Source organism: Manis pentadactyla, chromosome 16 (genome assembly GCF_030020395.1).
Source record: "Manis pentadactyla isolate mManPen7 chromosome 16, mManPen7.hap1, whole genome shotgun sequence".
Taxonomy (NCBI): domain Eukaryota; kingdom Metazoa; phylum Chordata; class Mammalia; order Pholidota; family Manidae; genus Manis; species Manis pentadactyla.
Window position 1 is genome coordinate 57,928,394 of NC_080034.1, and position 24,252 is coordinate 57,952,645.

General features: G+C 39.1%; 1 protein-coding gene across 4 annotated transcripts in view; it reads left to right on the forward strand.

The window, feature by feature from the left end:
• The first annotated feature begins 1,216 nt into the window (after nt 1-1,216).
• MAK (male germ cell associated kinase) overlaps nt 1,217-24,252 on the forward strand; it is a 59,051-nt gene continuing 36,015 nt past the window's right edge. Inside the window, exons 1-4 of one of the 4 annotated variants that reach the window (XM_057493823.1) lie at nt 1,217-1,296; nt 12,865-13,190; nt 21,544-21,598; nt 22,181-22,302. In XM_057493823.1, the coding sequence (XP_057349806.1) occupies nt 13,090-13,190; nt 21,544-21,598; nt 22,181-22,302 (278 nt within the window). In that variant the 5' untranslated portion in view covers nt 1,217-1,296; nt 12,865-13,089. Of the gene's footprint in view, nt 1,457-12,864; nt 13,191-21,543; nt 21,599-22,180; nt 22,303-24,252 lie in introns of all 4 variants that reach the window. The other 3 variants (XM_036888710.2, XM_036888711.2, XM_036888712.2) reach the window with 3 other exon arrangements.

The following is a 24,252-nucleotide window of genomic DNA, read 5'->3' on the forward strand; positions in this document are numbered from 1 at the left end:
GGTTGGCCCTTGGCTGATGTCTAGGAAGTTGGATTTCAAGAGGGGTCCCATGGTTCCCTAACTGATATAGGTGACTCACTGTGCCTTAACTGTAGAAACAATGTAGTTTAGACCGAATACCTGCCTTCCTCCTAGGAGTCTGCAATTTAGGTACACACTAGGCAAAGAGCGTCTAAGCAACCAACCCCCAATAAAAGCCAAGTCACTAAATGGGCTTCCCTGGGCAGAAACATAGTACAAGAATTGTTTCATTTCCACTGCTGGGTGAAGTATGCTCTGTGTGACCCTCATGGGAGGGAGGCAGCAGAAGGAAGCCTGTGCAGAGATCGCTCCAGACCCTGCCTCTGTCTTCTCCTCTAATGCTCCAGCTGTGACTCCGTACTACATCACCACTACAAAGATCTTAGCCGTGAGAACAACTATGTGCTGAGTCCCATGAGTCCTCCCAGCAAGTCTCTGAACTTGGGGTGTGTCCTGGGGACTCCTGACCCAATGTATTATTTAGTTTTGCTTTATTTGAGATTTCTAAAAATGGTAGCATACCACATGTAGCTTTGTGCAACTTACTTTTCACTCAATATGTTTTTAAGGTTAACCTATGGTGTCCATTTTTATTACCGTAAAATGCCTTTGGATGACCAAACCACAACTGACCTGTCCCTTCCCCTGCTAACATTTGGGTTGTGTTCAGTTTTGCTCGTACAAGTATTGTATATGTGAGTATCTTGGTATATGACTCCTGGTACACATATGTAAAGTTCTCTAGGGAATTATTTCCAACCTTGAACACACCTTGGAATTATCTGGGGACATTTAAATAACACTGATGCCAGGGTACCACCAGCAGAAATTCGGATTTGGTTGGTCTGAGGTATGGCCTGGGCATGCTTTTTCTTTAATTTTCCTGCAAGTGTATTTGCTAGGTCACCTAGTAATTGAGTATTCAACTTTAAAAATGGTTGGGAACCAGGTTTAATGAATCAAGACTTTGTAGAATGAATCAGAGCAAAGCCAAAACAAAATACAGAGCAAATCACTACCTACCTATAAAGAACTGAAAAGGTAATCAAGACTGTCCAGCCCCAAATGCAGAGAGCACTAGCTCCACCGACGCCAGGGTGTTCCCGAGCCCTCTCTCCGGGAGGCGGGACTTGCGGGACGAGGAGGGGCTTGTCCTGCTCGACCACGCCCCCTGCGGACGGCGTGAGTGGGCCGGAGCGCAGAAGCAGGCACACCCCCGCCGTTTCCTAGGCGACGAAACATACAGGACGCCGGAGCGTCACGGGAGCTGACGAGGTAAACTGCCCGGCGGGCAGGTAATCCCGAGCGGGCTGCGCGGCCGCCACCCTCGGTCCGACCCAGCCTGACCCCGCCCTGCGCGCCCGGCCCGGCATGTCCCCTCGGCGCCCTGTCCTACGGGGACCCACCTCCGCTGTGAGAAGGGGTCCGAACGCCGGTAGGGAGAGCACCCGGGGGGGGGGGGGCAGGAGCCGGGAGGGGCGAGCGGGAGGGGGCCCCTTGAGCCTGCTGCAATCCGCGCCCTCCGAGGCCCCCTCCACCGCTCTCCTCGCTCCTCGCCGGCCTGAGGGGACCCCCCTCCCGGACCCCTAGCCCCCCCGCGCGTCCCGCCTGCCCCATTCACTGCTGGCGTGGCTGGAGAGGAAGCTACTTTTAGGAGCGAGGGGCGGCGTCGGGTCTCAAGGAGGCAGAGGATTTGAGTTCAGAACTGCTACAAAATAAAAAGGAGAAGAAAGAGAAACTGGTCAAATTCGGTCCGCGTTCGTGCATCCCAATGACTCCCCGGTAAAAGCGGGATCCTGGCACTGGGGGACCCTGGGGGACGCCGGCAGTGCCCCGCCCAACCAGCGTCGGGGTGCCCGGGGACCACTCACCCGCGGCGGCCGGACGCGCAGGGCCCCGGGGGCGACCCCTTCCCGGCAGACCTGCGGAGCACCGGCCCCAGGAGTCTTCCAGGGGCCCCAGTTTGCGGGAAAGAATGAGTGTCCGCGTAACGAAAGCAGTTTCCTTACTGCAAATAAGACATTTTCATTTAGGGACAGGGTCGGGGCGGGGGGGGTAGGGGTGGGGGCAACAAAACTGGTTTTCAGTAGTTGTAATAAAAATTCTAAAAGAAAGCCGTACGCAATTATGTTTACATATTTTTAAATGAGCAGACATTTGTTCTGTTAACGGATTTCCGAAGTTACCGGATTTATTTTAATTAGAAAAACTACCCATGGAGTCAAGATTGTGGTGGAGGCAAAAATTACTTCCCAGCCCTATGGCCTTTGTTTACCTCCGCCATCCCCACTCACTGCCCCGGCTGGGAACGGAGGCAGCTGCCCCTGAAGGCGGCCACTTACTGCCTGGCTGAGCTGGCTTTGGGCAAAGAGGTTCGATCTCTTCCCTGAGGTGGTTTTTCTGTTTTAATTTTAAAATGGTTTGTGAATATTAGCACAAAGTACTGTGCTTTTATTTTTTTAACACAGAATCTTTGCTTTTCCATTATAAAAGCCCCCTTTTTAATTTCTGTAAAATAGGACTTGGTTAGTATGAAACCTTTTTCTGTTTTGCTTTTTAAACAACTTAGTGATTATAAGATGTTAATTACCCCCTTTTTCCTTTGAAACAAGCATTAATGCCAGCCTTGGAGTGATATCCTTACAGTAGGTTCCACAAAGACCAACTGAAGACATCCGAACGTTCTCCGTTCAAAGACTGGCAGACAGCATTTTACCCTCCATTTGTCCTCTATGTTAATCTTCTTTAATCCTACCTAAATCCCTTATTAGCTGGAAGAAGCTGTTAAGAATAAAGCTCAAATTTACAGTAATTGTGCACTTAGATGAGAATAAGAAAACTAGAGTGGGACATTTGGCCATTGTTCTTATATTTTAAGGGGGGGTATGTGGACAGCCAAAGAAGTAGTTAGCTTCTCACCTTGGAGAACTATTTATTTTGAAATTAATAAGACTCAAAAGAGGCTTTTCTAAAGTTTTTGTTTGGAAGCATAATAGTAAATTTGTTTTACTTTATTTAATGTTAGTCTGTAGCCTTGAGCCTCAAAATAAGTGGCTTTTTCTTTGAATCAAAATATAAGGTTTGTTTGACCCATAGGAAAGTCAGTAAATATAGCTTGACTGTAGAAAATTCCATGTTCCTAACAGTTCTGTTAAATTAATTGAGGGTCATAGTTATATTACATTTATCTGCATTTTGCCTGGATGCATATATATATATATATATATATATACACACAAATATTCATGTACATAAAAAATCATGTTAACACCTATTTTGCAGAATTAGCTTTCCATAGGTCAGCAGAGAAAAATATGTGTAACTTGTAGAGAAATGTTGTGTGTGAACTGGGGACCTATAGGCAGTCTATGTTTTCTTAAGTTGCTGCCTGGCTGAGCTGGCTTTGGGCAAAGAGGTTCAATCTCTTCCCTGAGGTGGTTTTTTTGTTTTAATTTTAAAATGGTTTGTGAATATTAGCACAAAGCACTGTGCTTTTATTTTTTTAACACAGAATCTTTGCTTTTCCATTATAAAAGCTCCCTTTTTAATTTCTGATGTACAGTACTGCTTGCTGCTTAGCAATCAGTTTAGGACCTTGCATTGCTACACTGATAAAAGCAGAAATTTATATGCTGTCAGTGAGTAGGTACATGGGAATAATGACTTTTTAAAAAAAATTTTTATTAAGGTATGATTGATATACACTCTTATGAAGGTTTCACATGAAAAAACAATGTGGTTACTACATTTACCCATATTATCAAGTCCCCACCCATACCCCAATGCAGTCACTGTCCATCAGTGTAGTAAGATGCCACAGAGTCACTGTTGGCCTTCTCTGTACTACACTTTTCTCCCCGTGATCCCCCACACCATGTGTACTAAACATAATACCCCTCAATCCCCTTCTCCCTCCCTCCACACCCGCCCTCCCACACCCCTCCCCTTTGGTAACGACTAGTTCATTCTTGGAGTCTCTGAGTCTGCTGCCATTTTGTTCCTTCAGTTTTGCTTCATTGTTATACTCCACAAATGAGGGATATCGTTTGGCATTTGTCTTTCTCCACCTGGCTTATTTCACTGAGCATAATGTCCTCCAGCCCCATCCATGTTGTTGCAAATGGAAGGATTTGTTTTTTTCTTATGGTTGAATAGTATTCCTTTCTGTATATGTACCACATCTTCTTTATCCATTCATCAACTGATGGACACTTAGGTTGCTTTCATATCTTGCTATTATAAATACTGCTGCAATAAACATAGGGGTGCATATGTCTTTTTGAATCTGAGAAGTTGTATTCTTTGGGTAAATTCCAAGGAGTGAGATTCCTGGGACAAATGGTATTTCTATTTTTAGTTTTTTGAGGAACCTCCATATCGCTTTCCACAATGGTTGAACTAGCTTATATTCCCACCGGCAGTATAGGAGGGTTCCCCTTTCTCCACATCCTCACCAGCATTTGTTGTTGTTTGTCTTTTCGATGCTGGCCATCCCAACTGGTGTGAGGTGATATCTCATTGTGGTTTTAATTTGCATTTCCCTGATGATTAGTGATATGGAGCATCTTTTCATGTGTCTGTTGGCCTCTGAATTTCTTCTTTGGAGAACAGTCTCTTCATATCCTCTGCCCATTTGTTAATTGGGTTATTTGCTTTTAGGGTGTTGAGGCATGTAAGTTCTTTATATATTTTGGATGATAACCCCTTGTCGGATATGTCATTTACAAATATATTCCCCCATACTGTAGGATGCCTTTTTGTTCTGTTAATGGTGTCCTTTGCCATACAGAAACTTTTTAGTTTGATATAGTCCCATGAGTTCATTTTTGCTTTTGTTTCCCCTGCTCGAGGAGATGCGTTCAGGAAGAAGTTGCTCATGCTTATATTCAGGAGATGTTAGCCTGTGTTGTCTTCTAAGAGTTTTATGGTTTCATGACTTACATTCAAGTCTTTAATCCATTTTGAGTTTACTTTTGTGTATGGGGTTAAACAATAATCCAGTTTCATTCTCTTGCATGTAGCTGTCCAATTTTGCCAACACCAGCCGTGGAAGAGGCTGTCATTTCCCCATTGTATATCCATGGCTCCTTTATCATATATTAATTGACCATATATGGTTGGGTTTATATCACAGCTCTCTAGTCTGTTCCATTGGTCTATGGGTCTGTTCTTGTGCCAGTACCAAATTGTCTTGATTACTATGGCTTTGTAGTAGAGCTTGAAGTTGGGGAGCGTAATGCCCCCAGCTTCATTCTTCCTTTTCAGAATTGCTTTGGCTATTCGAGGTCTTTTGTGGTTCCATATGAATTTTAGAACAATTTTCTCTAGTTTGTTGAAGAATGCTGTTGGTATTTTGATAGGAATTGCATTGAATCTATAGATTGCTTTAGGCAGGATGGCCATTTTGACAATATTAATTCTTCCTATCCATGAGCACGGGATGTATTTCCATTTATTGGTATCTTCTTTAATTTCTCTTAAGAGTGTCTTGTGGTTTTCAGGGTAGAGGTCTTTCACTTCGTTGGTTAGGTTTATTCCTAGGTATTTTATTCTTTTTGATGCAATTGTGAATGGAATTGTTTTCCTGATTTCTCTCTCTGCTGGTTCATTGTTAGTGTATAGGAATGCCACAGATTTCTGTGTATTAATTTTGTATCCTGCAACTTTGCTGAATTCAGATATTAGATCTAGTAGTTTTGGAGTGGATTCTTCAGGGTTTTTTATGTACAATATCATGTCATCTGCAAACAGGGACAGTTTAACTTCTTCCTTGCCAGTCTAGATGCCTTTTATTTCTTTGTGTTGTCTGACTGCCGTGGCTAGGACCTCTAGTACTATGTTGAGTAGAAGTGGGGAAAGTGGGCGTCCTTGTCTTATTCCTGATCTTAAAGGAAAAGCTTTCAGCTTCTCACTGTTAAGTATGATGTTGGCTGTGGGTTTGTCATAGATGGCCTTTATTATGTTGAGGTACTTGCCTTCTATACCCATTTTGTTGAGAGTTTTTATCATGAATGGAAGTTGAATTTTGTCAACTGCTTTTTCAGCATCTATGGAGATGATCATGTGGTTTTTGTCTTTCTTTTTGTTGATATGGTGGATGATGTTGATGGATTTTCGAATGTTGTACTATCCTTGCATCCGTGGGATGAATCCCACTTGATCATGATGGATGATCTTTTTGATGTATTTTTGAGTTCAGTTTGCTAATATTTTGTTGAGTATTTTTGCATCTATGTTCATCAGGGATATTGGTCTGTAATTTTCTTTTTTTGTGGTGTCTTTGTCTAGTTTTGGTATGAGAGTGATGCTGGCCTCATAGAATGAGTTTTGAAGTATTCCCTCTTCTTCTACTCTTTGGAAAACTTTAAGGAGGATGGGTATTAGGTCTTCACTAAATGTTTGATAAAATTCATGGTGAAGCCATCTGGTCCAGGAGTTTTGTTCTTAGGTAGGTTTTTGATTAGCAATTCCATTTTGGTTCCTGGTAATTGGTCTGTTCAGATTTTCTGTTTCTTTCTGGGTCAGCCTTAGAAAGTTATATTTTTCTAGAAAGTTGTCCATTTCTTCTAGGTTATCCAGTTTGTTAGCATATAATTTTTCATAGTATTCTCTAACAATTCTTTGTATTTCTGTGGTGTCCATAGTGATTTTTCCTTTATTATTCCTGATTCTGTTTATGTGTATAGACTCTTTTTCTTGATAAGTCTGGCTAGGGGTTTATGTATTTTGTTTATTTTCTCGAAGAACCAGCTCTTGCTTTCATTGATTCACTCTATTGTTTCATTCTCGATTTTATTTATTTCTGCTCTAATCTTTATTATGTCCCTCCTTCTACTGACTTTGGCCGTCATTTGTTCTTCTTTTTCTAGTTTCATTATTTGTGAGTTTAGACTGTTCATATGGGATTGTTCTTCTTTCCTGAGGTAGGCCTGTATTGCAGTATACTTTCCTCTTAGCACGGCCTTAGCTGCGTCCCACAAATTTTGCGGTGTTGAATTATTGTTGTCATTTGTCTCCATATATTGCTTGATCTCTGTTTTTATTTGGTCATTGATCCATTGGTTATTTAGGAGCATGTTGTGAAGCCTCCATGTGTTTGTGGGATTTTTTATTTTCTTTGCGTAATTTATTTCTATTTTCATACCTTTGTGGTCTGAGAAACTGGTTGGTACAATTTCAATCTTTTTGAATTTACTGAGGTTCTTTTTTGGCCTAGTATATGCTCTATTCTTGAAAATGTTCCATGTGCACTTGAGAAGAATGTGTATTCTGCTGCTTTTGGGTATAGAGTTCTGTAGATGTCTATTAGGTCCATCTGTTCTAATGTGTTGTTCAGTGCCTCTGTGTCCTTACTTATTTTCTGTCTGATTGATCTGTCCTTCAGAGTGAGTGGAGTGTTAAAGTCTCCTAGAATGAATGCATTACATTCTATTTCCCCTTTTAATTGAATTAGTATTTGTTTTACATATGTAGTTGCTCCTGTGTTAGGAGCATAGATATTTATAATGGTTATATCTTCTTGTTTGACTGACCCCTTTATCATTATGTAATGTCCTTCTTTGTCTCTTGTGACTTTGTTTGTTTTGAAGTCTGTTTTGTGTGATACAAGTACTGCAACTCCTGCTTTTTTCTCTCTATTAGTTGCATGAAATATCTTTTTCCATCCCTTCACTTTTAGTCTGTGTATGTCTTTGGGCTTAAAGTGAGTCTCTTGTAGGCAGCATATAGATGCATCTTGTTTTTTTCTCCATTCAGTGACTCTATGTCTTTTTATTGGTGCATTCAGTCCATTTACATTTAGGGTGATTATTGATAGGTATGTACTTATTGCCATTGCAGACTTTAGATTCGTGGTTACCAAAGGTTCGAGGTTAACTTCCTTACTATCTAAGAGTCTAACTTAACTCACTTAATATGCTATTACAAACACAACGTAAGGTTTCTTTTGTTTTTCTCCCCCTTTTTCTTCCTCCTCTATTCTTTATATATTAAGTGTCATATTCTGTACTCTTTGTCTATGCCTTGATTGACTTTGGGGATAGTTAATTTAATTTTGCATTTGCTTAGTAATTAGCTGTTCTACTTTCTTTACTGTGGTTTTATTACCTCTGGTGACAGCTATTGAACCTTAGGAACACTTCCATCTATAGCAGTCCCTCCAAAATAGACTGTAGAGATGGTTTGTGGGAGGTAAATTCTCTCAGCTTTTGTTTATCTGGAAATTGTTTAATCCCTCCTTCAAATTTAAATGATAATCTTGCCAGATAAAGTAATCTTGGTTCCAGGCCCTTCTGCTTCATTGCATTAAATACATCATGCCACTCCCTTCTGGCCTGTAAGGTTTCTGCTGAGAAGCCTGATGTTAGCCTGATGGGCTTTCCTTTATATGTGAACTTATTTCTCTCTCTGGCTGCTTTCAACAGTCTGTCTTTATCCTTGAACTTTGCCATTTTAATTACTATATGTCTTGGTGTTGTCTTCCTTGGGTCCCTTGTTTTGGGAGATCTGTGGATCTCCATGGCCTAAGAGACTATCTCCTTCCCCAGATTGGGGAAGGTTTCAGCAATTACCTCCTCAAAGACACTTTCTATCCCTTTCTCTCTCTTCTTCTTCTGGTATCCCTATAATGCGAATATTGTTCCATTTAGCTTGGTCACACAGTTCTCTCAATATTCTTTCATTTTTAGAGATCCTTTTTTCTCTCTGTGCCTCAGCTTTTTTGTATTCCTCTTCTCTAGTTTCTATTTCATTTATCGTCTCCTCCACCATAGCCAATCTGCTTTTAATACTCTCCATCGTGCTCTTCAACAATTGGATCTTTGACTGGAATTCATTCCTGAGTTCTTGAATATCTTTCCGTACCTCCATTAGCATGTTAATGATTTTTATTTTGAACTCCCTTTCAGGAAGAGTCATGAGGTCCTTATCATCTTATTCAGAGGTTATATTAATTTTACTTTGTACCAGGTTCCTTTGGCGTTTCATGTTTGTATATGGTGCCCTCTAGTGTCCAGAAGCACTAGTCTCTGGAGCTGCTCAGCCCTTGAAGCAATGTCGGTGGTCGCAGGGGAGTGGGATTGGTGCCTGGCAGGAGGAAAGAGCTGTTCCCCGCCTCCCCACTGCTGTGCCTGTCTCCACTGCCTGAGCCAGTGGGCCGAGCACACAGGTATAAGCTTTTGTCCCAGAGCAGCCGGATATGGATCCCTGCTTTCCACAAGTGGCTGTAATCTCAGTCTCTCCAGGAATTCTGCCTGTCTTAGCTTTTCAACCCCGTAATCACGCGAGTGTCATGAAAGCACCATGAAATGTAGGTTTGTGCTCCCAGCGCAGATCTCCGGAGTTAGGTATTCAGCAGTCCCAGGCCTCCACTCCCTCCCTGCTCCATTTTTCTTCCTCCTGCCGGTGAGCTGGGGTGGGGGAAGGGCTCAGGTCCCGCCGGGCCACAGCTTTGATATGCTACCCTTTTCCATGAAGTCTGCCCTTTTCTCCAGATGTATGCAGTCTGGTGCAGTCCTCTTTCCTGTTTCTCTCTCAGGATTAGTTGTATTAATTATACTTTCATATTATATGTGGTTTTAGGAGGAAGCCTCTGTCTCACCTCTCACACTGTCATCTTTTGCATGAATAATGACTTTTTAAAAAAACTTTATGACTCTTTACATTAGGCCATTTTCCTTATAGTTTCAGGGGCCTAAGGGGACAGCTGAAATAGCTTCTCACCCTGGAGAGCTATTTATTTTGTAATTAATGTGAATCAAAAGAAACCTTTCTAAAGTTTTTGTTTTGGAGCATGGTATGTAATCTTGTTTTACTTAAAAGTTAGATAGGGCTTAAACTGTACAGGTTCTCTCAGAGCCACCAATCAGACCTTCTAAAACGTATGTTATATCCATTACCTTCACCATTCCACCCCTCACACAAAAGAAGCTGAGAATTGGCTGTGTCCCTTATTTATTCTTCCTCGAATGTAAGTGTGCCCTATGCTACAGCCATCCTCACGTAAACAAACTTTGTGTTTACTTGGAAGTTGGTTGGTTTGGAAGTTCATTGCTTGAGCTTGGAATGAAGTTCTACCATCGCCACACCAAAAATGCCTGGGCTTCCAGGCCAATGCAGAGTCACCAGTGACTGAATGATCTGTTTTGCTAATAGTATTGGTGATAGTGGTGGCTGACACTCTTAGCAGTGGAAGAGAAAGACCCAATTAATTCCTCTTTAGGACGCTGTTAAGTCATCGAAGGGTAAAATTTTTACTACTATTCCTGGCATTTTCTTACCTCCGAAGTTTCGTTCCCACTTGGGCAGTATGTCCTTTGCCAGACTTGCTTACATTACTTTCTACCTCTCAGATCCTCAGTGCATGTCCTCAGTTACATGTTAACCTGAAAAGAAATTGCAAAGAAAAGATGATGCTGTTTTCCCATCAAATTTCTTAATTAAATTATTTTCCTGAGGGAAGCTCCGGGTAGACTCCCTCCACCCAGCTCATACTCTCTTTCCTTTCACTATTTCTGGCCTCTTATCTTTACAGTGCCCTCCCAGGTATGGGACCAAATGTAGCCCCAGGATAGGGAACCCCACTTGCAATTTCCAGTCAGTCAGGAGCATCTTGGTATTTATGTTGGGGAGTTGGCTTAGGAGTATTATGGTGGAGGTCGGGTGGGCATATTTTGTTGTGGGGCAGAGTCAGCATAGTTTTGGAGCAAAGAGGGCATAGTTCTTTTTGCTGCACTAGTGATTGTAAAAGCTAGGTGAGGATGTGCTGTTTGGAAGCTGGGGACCGTACCACAAAAAAACAAACAGCTTCAAGCCTGATGCAAGTATTAGAGACTGACTCTATTATTGGTTCCTGATTGATAATAGGTCACTTAATTCTTCTGTGTTTTTATTTTACAGTCTTACTGATATGATGAACATTAGGACCTCTGGACAAATATATTCTCCATATTGTTACTTAACCAGAAGGGATAAGTAAACCTATAGAAAGCACCTTTCTTTAAAAGAGATAGGTATATGTCACCTTAAATAAGGTAGCTAGAAAAGAATGTCAAGTAATTTAACAAGTTGCTAGTAAATTGCCAAATATGATTTAATAAAATTCTACATGATTGGAAGAAATACATTTTAGTCTGTGTTTTGTTTAATCATAGTACATAGTAAAAACAAAAACCCAAAATATCTTTCCATATTACATTTCCTTAAATAGGTAAAGGAAAAATTAAGAAAAGCAAACAACATGTTTTGGTCAGGAACCATGAAGAGGGATGTTGCCTTTTTCTATATATGCCTCGATACTCAGAATTGTGTCAATGTATAATGAAGACTACTTACAAAAAACTTAATTTTCATGCAAATGGGGAATCATCTGTTGGCATTTGTTGAGACCATTTGCTCAGACTTAAGCTGAGAAAAATGAGGGAACCCCTAAATAGAAGTGAAATCTATCATCATCATCTTTTTCAAGTTGCTGGCCATGGAGTTAGCATAACCTAAATTAGTCTATATGTGCCTTTGAAGGGCTTATTATCTATAAGAAGTAAAATAAATGATAAATTAATACACCTTCCCTGTTACTTAAAAGCCCCAAATGGTTCTTCTAAAGTTTCCTGCAGAGAAATATATTCTTGTGCACGGGAAGCAACATAGTTTTACTGTACTTCTCTGCTCATGTTTGTTGCCTTCTCCAGAAGGGCAGTTTTTGGAAGCCTTAGGTACTTTGACAAATGCAACATACCCTTTGTCAGTCCTAAATGTCTGCATCTAATAAAAAAACAATTTCTAGTATTTTATTTTGTGGAGATGGAAACAGTGCTACAGTGAAAGAAAAATAATCTCTGAAGCACTAAATCATAAAAGACATTTTAAAACAAATGATTTCTTTTAATGGTGCCAAACATTTTATTACCATCGGTCACTAAGCACAAGCCTTGTAACGGAATAATAAAGACTTTTAAAAGCAAGTTAAGAATGATAAATAGGTATGAAATAGAAACGATTCCTTGAATTATGGAGCTGAGACCAAACGATGGGAGGAAACTACTGAGCACTGTGAGGGGTGGACACTGAGGCTGTTGTTTTTCTTTAATTGCATAATAAAATCAGCCTCTTGAAACCTGTCCCCTTCTAAGATATACAGATCCACAGCTCTTATCTGTAGTTTCAAAATCCACAGGGCTCTGAAAATGAAATTTTTCCAGTAAAGTTGTATGAACAAATTTGCAACATAACACGATCTGGATGATGTAAGGCCTGGCATTTTCTTACCTCTGAACTTTTGTTCTAGAAATTATGGTCTTCATTTATTTTACTTAAGTGTACTTCTCACACATTTTTCTGCAGCTACATTAAGGTGCTGCTTGGGAGCTGTTACATAACATATGGTATATGCACTGTAACACTTTTCTAAAATATGCCAATTCCTGGATTCCAAACACATCTGGTCCAGGAGTTTCACATAAGGGATCATGGACTAAATTAAATATGGTACAGAAGCTGATTCAAAGAGTTATATCATACGGATGTCTGATTTTCTAAGAACTGACTTGGAATAATATAGATTACAGTCAATAAAAAAGGACTCATACAATCATTAAGCCAAATTAATTGAACATTCCTAAGATAAATAGCACAGTAGTATGTATATGAAGCATTCGCCAAATGAGTATTGTCAGTCTGTTATATGTGAAATTCATTCCACATAGGACAAATGAGGTGCTGGCAAATATTTAACACATTGCTATTTATATTATTTACAATTTTTATCTGTGCTGCAGGTTACCAGTAAATTTGTTGAAGAGATTCTTTAATGAGAATTCCCTTTACGATGGTTCTGTTTTTTCATAGGGTGTGCATAAGGATGGAAGCCCTGTTTCCTCGCTAGCAGACTGTTTACTGCTCTATCTCATGAACCTACATGATCTTGGGGGAAGAGCCTGTTTAATGATGACAAACCTGTCACCAGTGTAGCGACAACAGTCTAAAGGCAAAAACAAGTAAAGAAGCATTTACATTTATATTCAACAGAGAAGTCATTTCAGTCAACAACTTCTGCTGCATCATTGTTGCAAGATGAACCGGTACACGACCATGAGACAGCTCGGGGACGGCACCTATGGGAGCGTGCTGATGGGCAAGAGCAACGAATCTGGGGAGCTGGTAGCCATCAAAAGGTACTGCGGGCAACCCTGCAAAGCTCACCTTTGCAACTCTGGTCTGTCTTCTCCTTTGTTTGCTCGAGAATATGTACAAGCAAAGAGAGGTCTAGTTGAGACCCCCAGGCTTGCTGGGCTAATGTGGAATGCCATTCTGGAGAAACAGTGCCCAGAGGAATTCTGCTGATTCCTCACATACATTATTTTAATTTTCTGGTATGTCCAGCTACATTGATAAAGAAACACATGTAAGAGGTCTTCTTTTTATGTGTAATAAATTTGGACCAGAACCAAAGGTGATACTTGGAATTTTTTTACACTTTAAAGTTGAGTGAAGAGTAGAGTTTATTTCGTTATTAAAGCAACAGGCCTCAAAATCAGATGGTATTCGTCATATCAAATTGAGTTCTGAATGGCATATGGTATAATCCTAAGCCTGCCAATTAAATAGAACTAATATTTAATTATTTCTTTTTAATCTACTGTATTTATTCTCTGCTATAGCTAAAAAAATTACCCCAAAGCTTAACGATTTAAAACCAGAACAAATATTTATGCAATCACAAGGTTTCTCTGGGTCAGGGAATTTAGGAGTTGCTTAGCTGGGTCGTCCTGGTTTCAGCTCTCTTATGAGGTGACACTCAGATATCAACCAAAGTTAAAGTCATCTGATGACTGGGGCTGGAGGAGCCGCTTCCAAGGTAGCTCACGCTATTTGTTTGCTAGGGCTGCTATAACAAAGTACCACAGACAGGATGGCTTTAACAGCAGATTTATTTCCTCATAGTTGTAGAGGCTACAAGTCAGGAATCGAGGTGCTGGCTGCGTTCGTTTCTTCTGAGGCTGCTCTCATTGGCTTGAAGATGGCCTTCTCCTGCCTGGGTCCACTCTGGTCTTCCCTCTGTGTGTGTCTGTGTCCTTATCTCTTTGGATACCAGTTATATTGGATTCAAGTCCACCCTAATAACATCATTTATATTTTATTACCTCTGTAAAGGTTCCTTCTCCAAAGAAGGTCACACTCTGAGGCACTGGGGGTTAGGATGTCAATGTATGAATTTCAGGGGAACACGATTCAGCCCATAACACTTACCCACGTGGTGGGCAAGAGATCTCAGTTCCTCTTCACATGGGCCTTGCCAGAGAGCTACATGACCGTCCTCATGACATGGTAGTTGGCATCCACCAGGTCACATCCTGAAAACTGATCACCACTTCAAACAAAAGATGACAATCTCAAACTGAAATGCTTTAATAAATGTTTATCAAATATTAAAACTAAATTATTATGATCTGAAACATTTCATAAACGAGGAAATAATTTTATAAACTATTGCCAGTAGCCTTTATTAGCAAATAAATAAATGTAAAATGTACAATAACTGAAATGAAAAATTTACTGAGTGGGCTTAATAAAATTTAATACCCATACACGATTGAACAAAATAACAAGTCCACGAACAAGAATAAAAAGAAACTTACCTGACCTGATAAGACTTATAATTCATTATCTTTATGGCAAATAGTAGAAATACTACCAGTAAAGTTGATTTTAAGACCCGAATGCCTGCTATACCCCTACTGATCAAGATTTCACTGATGATCCTAATGCAAGAAGAGAGAAAAAAAAAAAAGAAATGAGGTATGAGTGTTAGCCAAAGTGAGAGGAAATGATCCTTATCTATAGATAAAATGACTGTATAAGTTCACACAAATAAATACTTCATTATATATAAATGAATTTTTAAAAATATTTTTAAAGGACTGTAAAGATACACATACAGTTCATGAAAGCTGTGGTTTTGGGGGAAGAGACTAAGAAAATAAGAATGAGGGTTGAGGTGATGGAATCATGCCGGGTTATTACCACTGTTCTGCTTTATGTAACAAAATGTTCATTATTCCTTATGGGTGGCAAAACCCATATATTATTTTATTCTTGAATTTCGTACAGTGGGGAATTGGACCTTACCTGTGTAGATCTAGGTAAAGCCTGGAGAGAATTGAGGTGTCAAATACTATAAGAAGTCAAATAGATTGATGGCTGAGAAGATGCCATCAGTATACAATTTAGGAATGCTTTGATATATGAAATAAAAAACCTAACCAAAAGTAACTTCAATAGGGATTTATTTTTCTCACATAATAAAAAGTCTTGAGATAGGCAGCCCAGGGGTAGTGCCTTACCTCAATGCTATTATCACAGACAGGTTTTTCTGTCTTCAAAAAAAAAAATAGTTACTGCAGCTCCAGGCATTGAATATGAGTTCCAAGCAAGAAGAAATGGAGAAGAGCTGAGGTTGTCAGCTACTGCACTCTTTTTTAATTAGGAAAGACCACATCCCTATCCAGAATGCTGTTGGTTTCTTCTCATTGGCCAGGAGTGTGTCACATGGCACACCTTCTACAAGTGAGGCTGAGAAACTGAGTTCTTAACTGGGCATTTTGGACCCATGAATAAAAGCTGAGTTACCTTACTTAGTAAAGAGGAAGAGAAGAGTGGTTTATGGATAGTCAGCTCACAGTGTCTGCCACATTAAGGATCCACAGTGTACCAGACAGTGTTCCTAATTTAAGTAAGGACGAAGCAAAAATGAGTGAAAAAAGTCACATGCAAGGCTTAAAGAGAATTTATTCATTCAACACGTAATTGTTAAGCTCCTACTACATTTAGTGCTCAGGACAAAATGGGGGTGGTATAAATGAGTTACAATGTAGTGAAGAAGACCAACGAATTAAATATGAATTAAACATAAAATATGATAAGTCTGTGTGGTGGGAATATTGGGTCCTATGCAGGCACAGAGAAACTGTCAGGGAAGTATCTTGGAAAGCTTCCCTTAGGAAGTGAGATCTCAGGAATGAGAAAAATTATCAAGATAACGAGGATAGGGAAGAACGCTGGAGGCATTAAGGACAATAGGTGTGTGGGCCTGGAGGCCTGACTGGAGTCAACTAACTGAAATAGGGGTAGGTGGCCATAGTGGAGATGACGCGTGGGGCAGAGGAGGGACATGAGGCCAGGGGGTGAAGTCATGAACCCAGGTTAAGGAGTTTGTATACTTTAAGGACTAGAAGGTGATGGATTTTAAGCTGGAGAGTAGATGTGATCCAATACTGCTTTAGAACAATCCCATTAGCAAAAGAGAGGAGACTTGATTAAAGTGGTCAAGGCTGGACATAAGGTGACCAGTTAGGAGACTGGTGCAGTCATCTGCGTTAGAGGTGGCAGGACCTGATCTTGGAAAATAACATTGGGTATGGACATAAATGGAAGCATTCAAGGGACATTTAGGGAGGCAAGCTCTGTAGGGACTGGTGACTGAGCATGGGGAAGGAGTGAAGAATGGGTGAAAATCCAGGCTGACCTGGGATTCTGGCTTAAATGGCAGTGGTAGTGCCTTTTGCCATGACAGGGAAGGGGAAATCTTGGGCTTGGGTGAAGTTTTGTAAAGTTTTGGATGTAATAATTTTAAGATGCTTGTAGGCAGTTGAATATTTGCATTTAAAATTCAAAAACAGAGGTATGGTTTGGTGCTTTGGGAGTTGTTAGTCTACAGATGGTAATTGAAGCAGAGGGAGAAGAAAAGAGGTCTTCCTGTAGAGCACTAAGGAACCCCAGCATATAAAGAATGGACCCTGGAATATGATCTCACAGAGAAGATTGAAAAGCAGTCACTGGAGAGGTAGGGAAAGAACTAGGAGAGTGTAGAAAATACCTGGACCCAAAGGAAAGATCTAAAGAAAAAGTGCTCAACTGGAAAAGTAGTAACTAATGACTGGAAAGCATCTGGGTTGCTTTGGAATGCTTCTTGCTGCAAGTAACAGAAACAAACTAATGGCAAATGGTTTAAATAAAGAGGTGTTTATTTTTCTTCCTTTATCAAGAAATCTGGAGTTTGATTCCAGGGCTCTTTCAAAGGCTTAACCAGATACTGAATCCAGGCCTTTTCTACCATCTTCATACTGAGCTGTTAGAATTTGTCTGTCTTCAAATGTGTCACCTAATGGCCACATTGTGACTACCTCACTTCCAAGCATTACATCCATGTTCAAGGCAGGGAGAAGGGAGAATCATACAAGCAAATTCTTTTCTCATGTTCAATCAGGAAGTAAAATTTCTTTCCCAGAAGTCCCCTGGTGGCTTCCCCCTACATCTTATTGGCTAGAACTGGATCACATGATCTCCATTAGGTTCTAGGAAGGCTGAGAAGTGAGTAGCTACAATTCCAGCCTCTATACTAGGAGGCAAAAGGTGGGAGGCTGGAAATGGCCTTCTGGTATCCAAACAATATTATCTGGCATGGTGTTCCTTAGATTTGGGGAAGATGCCGTAATTAGTGGCTGTGGTGAGAGTTGTTCCAGTGGAACAGAGAGGAGATAAGCCAGATCTCAGTAGGGCAAGGAGTAGTAAGAAGTGAGGTAGCAGAGGCACTGAGCTTTGAACAGTTGGGGAGGACCTGTTACCAAGTCACTAAGAAAGTTGTGGAAGGATCGCCAAGTATGGGTAAAAGCCCAGCTGAGATTACATGGGATGAACACTAAAGTGGAGCAAATGGGAGCGTTTGCATGACTTTTCTTTGTGCCTTCACCGATTTGTACAAAGAGCAGAGACCAGGGGATGGCAAGGCAGGAGTGGTGGAATGTTGGTGGGGGACATTTGGAATATGTATGTGTTCTTGAGGGAATAGTGGTGGAAAGGCCAGTTGTGGGGTCCAAGCTGGATGAGGAGGCAAGCAAAGCCACGTGTTGAACAAGTGCATGTATGCAGCAAATACAATGGTAATGATGGTAGAAAGGTAGGAGTTTATGGTCAGTCTGAAGTTACACAAGTTGAGAACCATTTCCCATGATAACAAGGTGTTTATCAGTGACTGGCTTGGATAGCACTGAACATCTCTGGAGTTAAGGAACTATGAAGCCAGGCTACTAGCAAGCTTATCAACATGAATGTACACATAGCTGTTACTGTTTAACGTTCTGAACAAGACAGAGCATGAAGACAGTTTTTGACCTTATGTTTCTTATAGGAGTCATACAGAAGGCTATACCATTTCTCTTAAGCCTGATGCAAAGAAATAAACTTCTGAAAGTACAGATACTGGGCCCCTTATTCTCCATTCTCAATTTATCCTTGTTTGTTATCAGAATAACTTACATTCCATAATATCCAATCAAGACCATCATCTCATGCTTGGAGGTATAAAATTTTAGGCACTACATATTTAGGCCATAAATATCCTAAGCATAACTTTGTATAACACTTTAAATCCATACATGGTAGATTAAAAATTAAAACTAAATTCCATGTTGAATACATTTTGGGCAGCAGATGAAGAGCTGCTTATCCTTAATGTTCAAAGTGAACAATACATATGTCCCCTCGAAGGGAAACTGATTATCTGGAAGTAGGTATTTTTCATTCTGTAAACCTTATAAACAGAAGAGCCAGGAGACAGGTGTTGGGGATGTGGCTGGCTGTTAGAATCAGACCCGGTAAGAGGGATGTGGAGAAGGGAGAGGAGAGCAGTCTGAGGACTCACACAGTGCAGGGATGACCAGGGAAAACGAGGTGCAGCCTGGTGGCGAGTACACGAGGGACAGGGTCGCACAACCTGGGAATGTGAACATGCAGAAGGAAGTTTGTGCTAAAGTCAGTAAGCAGTGAGCAAGGCTTTTGAGCTGTCTAGAAATGCAGTCAAAACTGGCTAGGCTGAGTTGGAGGATGCGTGGTTAGCAGTTGGGAGAATACTATATAGAGCAAGACAAACTACCACTTTAAAAATTTATTTTGGGAAATGTGAACTTAGATCACTGGTGAGAAACTTTGTGTTATCTTCTGCCATTAAAAAACTGTAACACAATTCACCCTAGAGGATAGTAATAAGATCCCCTCACCTTATTAAATTAACGTTTATTTAGTAAGCTCTCCACCCTTTAAGGACTTGCAAGGAAATTCTTTTTCTCAGGGTCTCCTGTTTGTGGGACAGCTCCTCAGGAGCCCATCTATGAGTAGAGACATCCATCCAGTCACTTAGTAATGAGCACTTGCTATGTGTCAAAACCTGTCAGGATGTCCTCGAGGCGCTTAACACTTGAGAAGAGGGGGACCAATTGTAATAAATAAGTATACTATATGGTATGTGAGAAGGTGATATGTGCTCTGGAGAAAAGGCAGGGCAGAAAAGGTGACCTGCTAATAATAATATCATTTTCTTAAGATGACTTGTTGGGAATTGCCATGAAAATTAGCTCAGGGCATTGAAGAAATAAAATCAGCCTGAAAGGGTCTTTTATTTCCTTTAACCAGCAAGCTGTTTCTAGCTGTGTCTGTCTGGCTGAAACCTTTTTTTTCGGTCTCTCCCTGCTGGCACCTTCTGTCTTTCAGGTCTCACTGTCACCTTGCATTACCAAAAAGGACTGGCCATTATGTATTTTTAAAGAGTCCTTTATCTCATGGTCCTTATAATGAATTTGTATGTATCTCTGTTTTGTGTTAACAAGTCTAAAGTCTCTTTCTTGTTAGATGGGCAGCACCTGGTAACCATCTCCGATTTGTTCGTTGACCTGGCACTAGGAAGCATTTGGTGAATGAGTAAATGGAAGGGAAGGTGGCAGGGAACCCAGAGGGAATTGCCTTTTCTTAGCTGTTCTAACAAATTGGTTTAATTTCTTAAAATTTATTTCTTTAAATTGTTTGATAAAATTGGGACAACTGTTCTGTAAGGAAACTTGCGTATTTATTGCATATAGATATATTCATTGCCTTAGGGTGGTATGGCTGAGAAGTAGTAATTGCTGGCAAGAAAGTAGCATATTAGCACATGGGGATTTAGGTAGTACAGATTTTCAGGCAGAATGAAACTTTTAGTTTGTACTCAACTGTGAAAAGTAACTTGAATAATTATGTAGGTCCTAGAAAATTGGATGAAAAAGTTCTGTAATTACTTTTTAAGACTCATAGCTAATTATATATGCAGTTTGGGATGGATTTGGTCACTTTATCAAACTACTTTGATAGATCTGTGTGAATTGACTTCTATTTTAAATTGATCTTTGTGCTATGTTTACCTTTATCATTTTAGCAAGACATTTGTATTTTTATAGCATTGAAAAGTATCTTTTGATAAGTCAGTAAGGCCGAAACCTCTTCAAGCTCCATAAATTTCTAGCACCTGAGTAAGTGTAAGTGAAATTCCGCTTCACCCAGGATATTTTAGAAATAATAACAGTGATGCTTTTCATGTCTTACTGTAGCTGATTGTAGATACTGGTAAAAGTAAGAACAGCTAGTGTTTACCAAGGGCTGAACTAAGCAGTTTACAGTAAGCTTTTCTCATGCAGTGGTTTCTTCTTTTGAGCTATGGAATGTGAGGCAGAGAGACGTCATTAGGCAGTTGTTCTGAGGTCATGCAGTCCGTGAGCCTGAGCAAGGATTTTGGACCCAGGCAGGCAGTTCCATGGCCCACATCTTGACCACCATGGTGTCCTGCTTTTCCTCTACTCATTTCCTTTCTCCTGTGTACGTATTATGCTCTTGTAGAGGCGCAGGATAATTCCAATAGGAGTTAGTTTAATTAATAAACATAACTTTAAGCTTCCTGAGAATCTTCTAGAACATCTCAATAGGTAATTATAATACCAAGTGAGAGCAGTAGGGCATAGGGGATTTTTATTTTTCATAATCCAGCCTTGTAATTTCTATACTTAATGAAACATTTTTTTGGATATGAGTCCTGTTTTTTCTTATCTCAAAATACAAGCTCTATTTATGGTGTATAGAGTAGAATTACTTTATTACCTTACATTCACTTTTGGTATATTTATACCTAATGATAACCAACACTGGGATGGAAAGGGGTAAAGAACAAAATTCAAGAAAGCTATTTCTAATGTTTGGTTACTTCTGAATTTCTGTTGACTTAAATCACTTAACTTTATGCTCCTCTTGTTTAAAGCTGAGGTAATGATATAGAAGTTGTCAGATCAAGTCATTTCACTAAATTCGCTACTAAAGTTGTGATTTTCCCCATTCTACCTTAGTGTTTCATATTTATCTCTTATGTTCCAGAAAGAGAGGAAATTTGGAAGGGGCCCTTTTAGAAAAGCACAATTAAGTGATTAGAGAAATTTAGGAACTCACCCAGAAAGAAAAATTAATGGTAATTCTTTCACCTTTTTGTTAAAACAGAATTTCAGGTAAGACATAGTCTTACCAGTACCAGATACCTTGAGAAATGTAGAAAGCAGATGATTTCCTTTCAAGGTGGAGGGAAGAGAGATATCTTAGCTTGCCCAGGGAACTAAGAAAGCTGATGGTGTCATTTGTGTTTGCAAATCTTCACTCAACTTTTCTTTTTTTTTATTTCAGGATGAAGAGGAAGTTCTATTCTTGGGATGAATGTATGAACTTGAGAGAAGTTAAGGTAAAATCCCAGAGATGAACCCAAGAAGGCCTTAGCGCCGCCTCATGCCTCTTGCATTTCAGAGGACGGTAGCTGAGAAGAGTATTCTGTTCTGTGTGGGAAGCAGTCCAAAGATCATTGTATTTCTTATGTTTTTCCTTTATCTTCCTAAAGTATTTTAGTTCATGTTACCAAAGGAATGACAACTTTTTAAAATCGGTATATGCCATTTCATTATATTTTATGCTGTATGAGTTGGGTAAATTCTTGGAGACTTTTGCCTGGAATTTTACATGGTCAAGTCATAAAAAAGTTAGCCCTGTTTAATGGACTGAGAAAAAAGTGACAGATTGAAATGTTTGGTAGCTCTTGTTGACTTGGTTTATTTTTACGCTCACATTCATTTCTTGAAACAATCACTGCTTGCTTTGAAAAGGTGTTCTCGAATGTTTTTAGACATGAAACATAGATATTAAAACTTCATTAATGAATTCAGAAGAAATGGAAAATTATATAAGGTAACTCATACTTACCATTGATGAGATCTTGCCAACCTCTCCGACTTTGCTTTAAGAATTTTAATGTTTGTTTGCTGTGTTGTAGTCTCTGAAGAAACTTAACCATGCCAATGTGATTAAACTGAAAGAAGTTATCAGAGAAAATGACCATCTTTATTTTATATTTGAATATATGAAAGAAAACCTCTATCAATTAATGAAAGACAGGTACGTCTTTATTTTATGAAAACTAATTTTTTCCATGAGTTCCTGGGATCTCTTCCATATGTCACACTTTACAGTATAACGATTTATCACTCCAAGGGGTGGATTTAAATTAGCTAGTTATCTTTATCAAAGGATAACACCTAACATTAGTATCCAGCTTTGATAATAGCCACCATTTTTCTGTTGAAATCTCTTAAAAGTCAAGATAAACATTGCATATAAACACACATACTATCTATACTTTTTGAAACAACCACTATCTGTAGTTTAAACTCAGTAGTAAAGTTGGCCTTGGGCAAAACTGAGAACATTATCTTCATTGCTCTCCTGGCATCTTGTGAAAGATTAAGGAAAGAATGGAGGAAAGAATGAAATAGCTTCTAAGAAGCAGCCTAGTAAACTCATTCATTAGAATGCTTAATTTTTAAGCCTATGAGCAGTCTCTAAAGAGGGAGAGCATCAGGCATCTGCTATGAGCTTGGGGGAAGATGATATTTTGGCGGTAGCTGCTAGTCACGTTTGGGAGATTAATGTCCATTTTGCCTGGTTAAAGCCAGACTTGTTCAACAAAAGATCCTAAAGTACTTTAGAAATGAATTTCCAATGGAATGATGATTTGTCTCTCTGTATTTATTTCATATATAGACACACGAGGTCTAAGGATGGTGAGTCAATTTTTCTTTAATCACATTTTTCCTTCTTTCAGAAAATACTTACTGAATGTCTGTATGTTCCAGGCTAATATCATTATAACATTAATAGCAGTTAAAATTAAAGTAAAGAAAATTTTTTACCCCTCAAATCAGTGTTTATTTTTCTAGAGTTCTTCCTAGTCCTTGCATTACAGGCATGTGTACTATTTTTTACATAGTTGTAATTTTAGTTGTGATAAATGTTTTATTTGATTCATTCACTTAATGAGCATTTTTTAATGCTAATACATAATCTTCATAGTTACCGTGGTTAGTATGTACTGTTAATTGACTATACTAAGTTTCACTTATGTCTTTCAACTATTTAAGGAAATAACTATCAATGGAAGAATATGTTGTTAATTATTGTATGTAATACTGATGGAATTATTTTGTAGCCATCAAAAGTGACAAAGATTATAAAAATGCTTATAAAATGGATGAAAAAACAGAAACCAAAATTATATATAGATAACATTGATACCTAATATGAAAGTTATATATGCAACTAGTTAGGACTGGATTAGAATACTGGAAAATCAAATTTCTTAATCAGGTTGTGAGATTATTGGTAATCTTAACTTTTTGGCTTCTGATACTAATGTATGCTCTGATACTAATGAAATGACAAACATGACACATTGAGATACAGCTGTTAAAAAAATTAAGTACATATACATACATGAAATGTACTTTCATCTAATTTTAAAAATAAATCTGTCAGTGGAAGTGGTTAGTGCAAGAGAAAATGGACATCAAAAAGAATTAACTTTGAAATTTCATGATTCAATTCTGGATTTCTAAATTAAATGGATATAGAAGTGATATTGTTTAGGATATTATTCAATGTCAAAAGTATAAATTTAACCATTAACAATTGTACACGGTATACATTTTTTTTTATACATGGCCATTTGAGGTTAAGTGTTTTTTTTACATTGTTTCTGGTAGCTTAACTCCCCGAAACATTGTTTTGAGGGTCAAGATTAATTTAAAAGCCTCTTTTATTCAAGTTAACTTCTTTTCTATTTCAGACCAATATACATAGATTCTTGCTCTGATACTGTTAACTATACCTTCAGCATGTAGCATTCTTTTTACAAATTTAAATTGTTGGCAAGGATAAAAACATGTTTTTAAACATTTTGTATTTATAAAAGTGATATTTATATAATACTTCAATATTTATACAAATATTTAAAAATATATCAGTAATATATGATCAATACTATTTTCAAATTTGATGTAGCCAGCCATC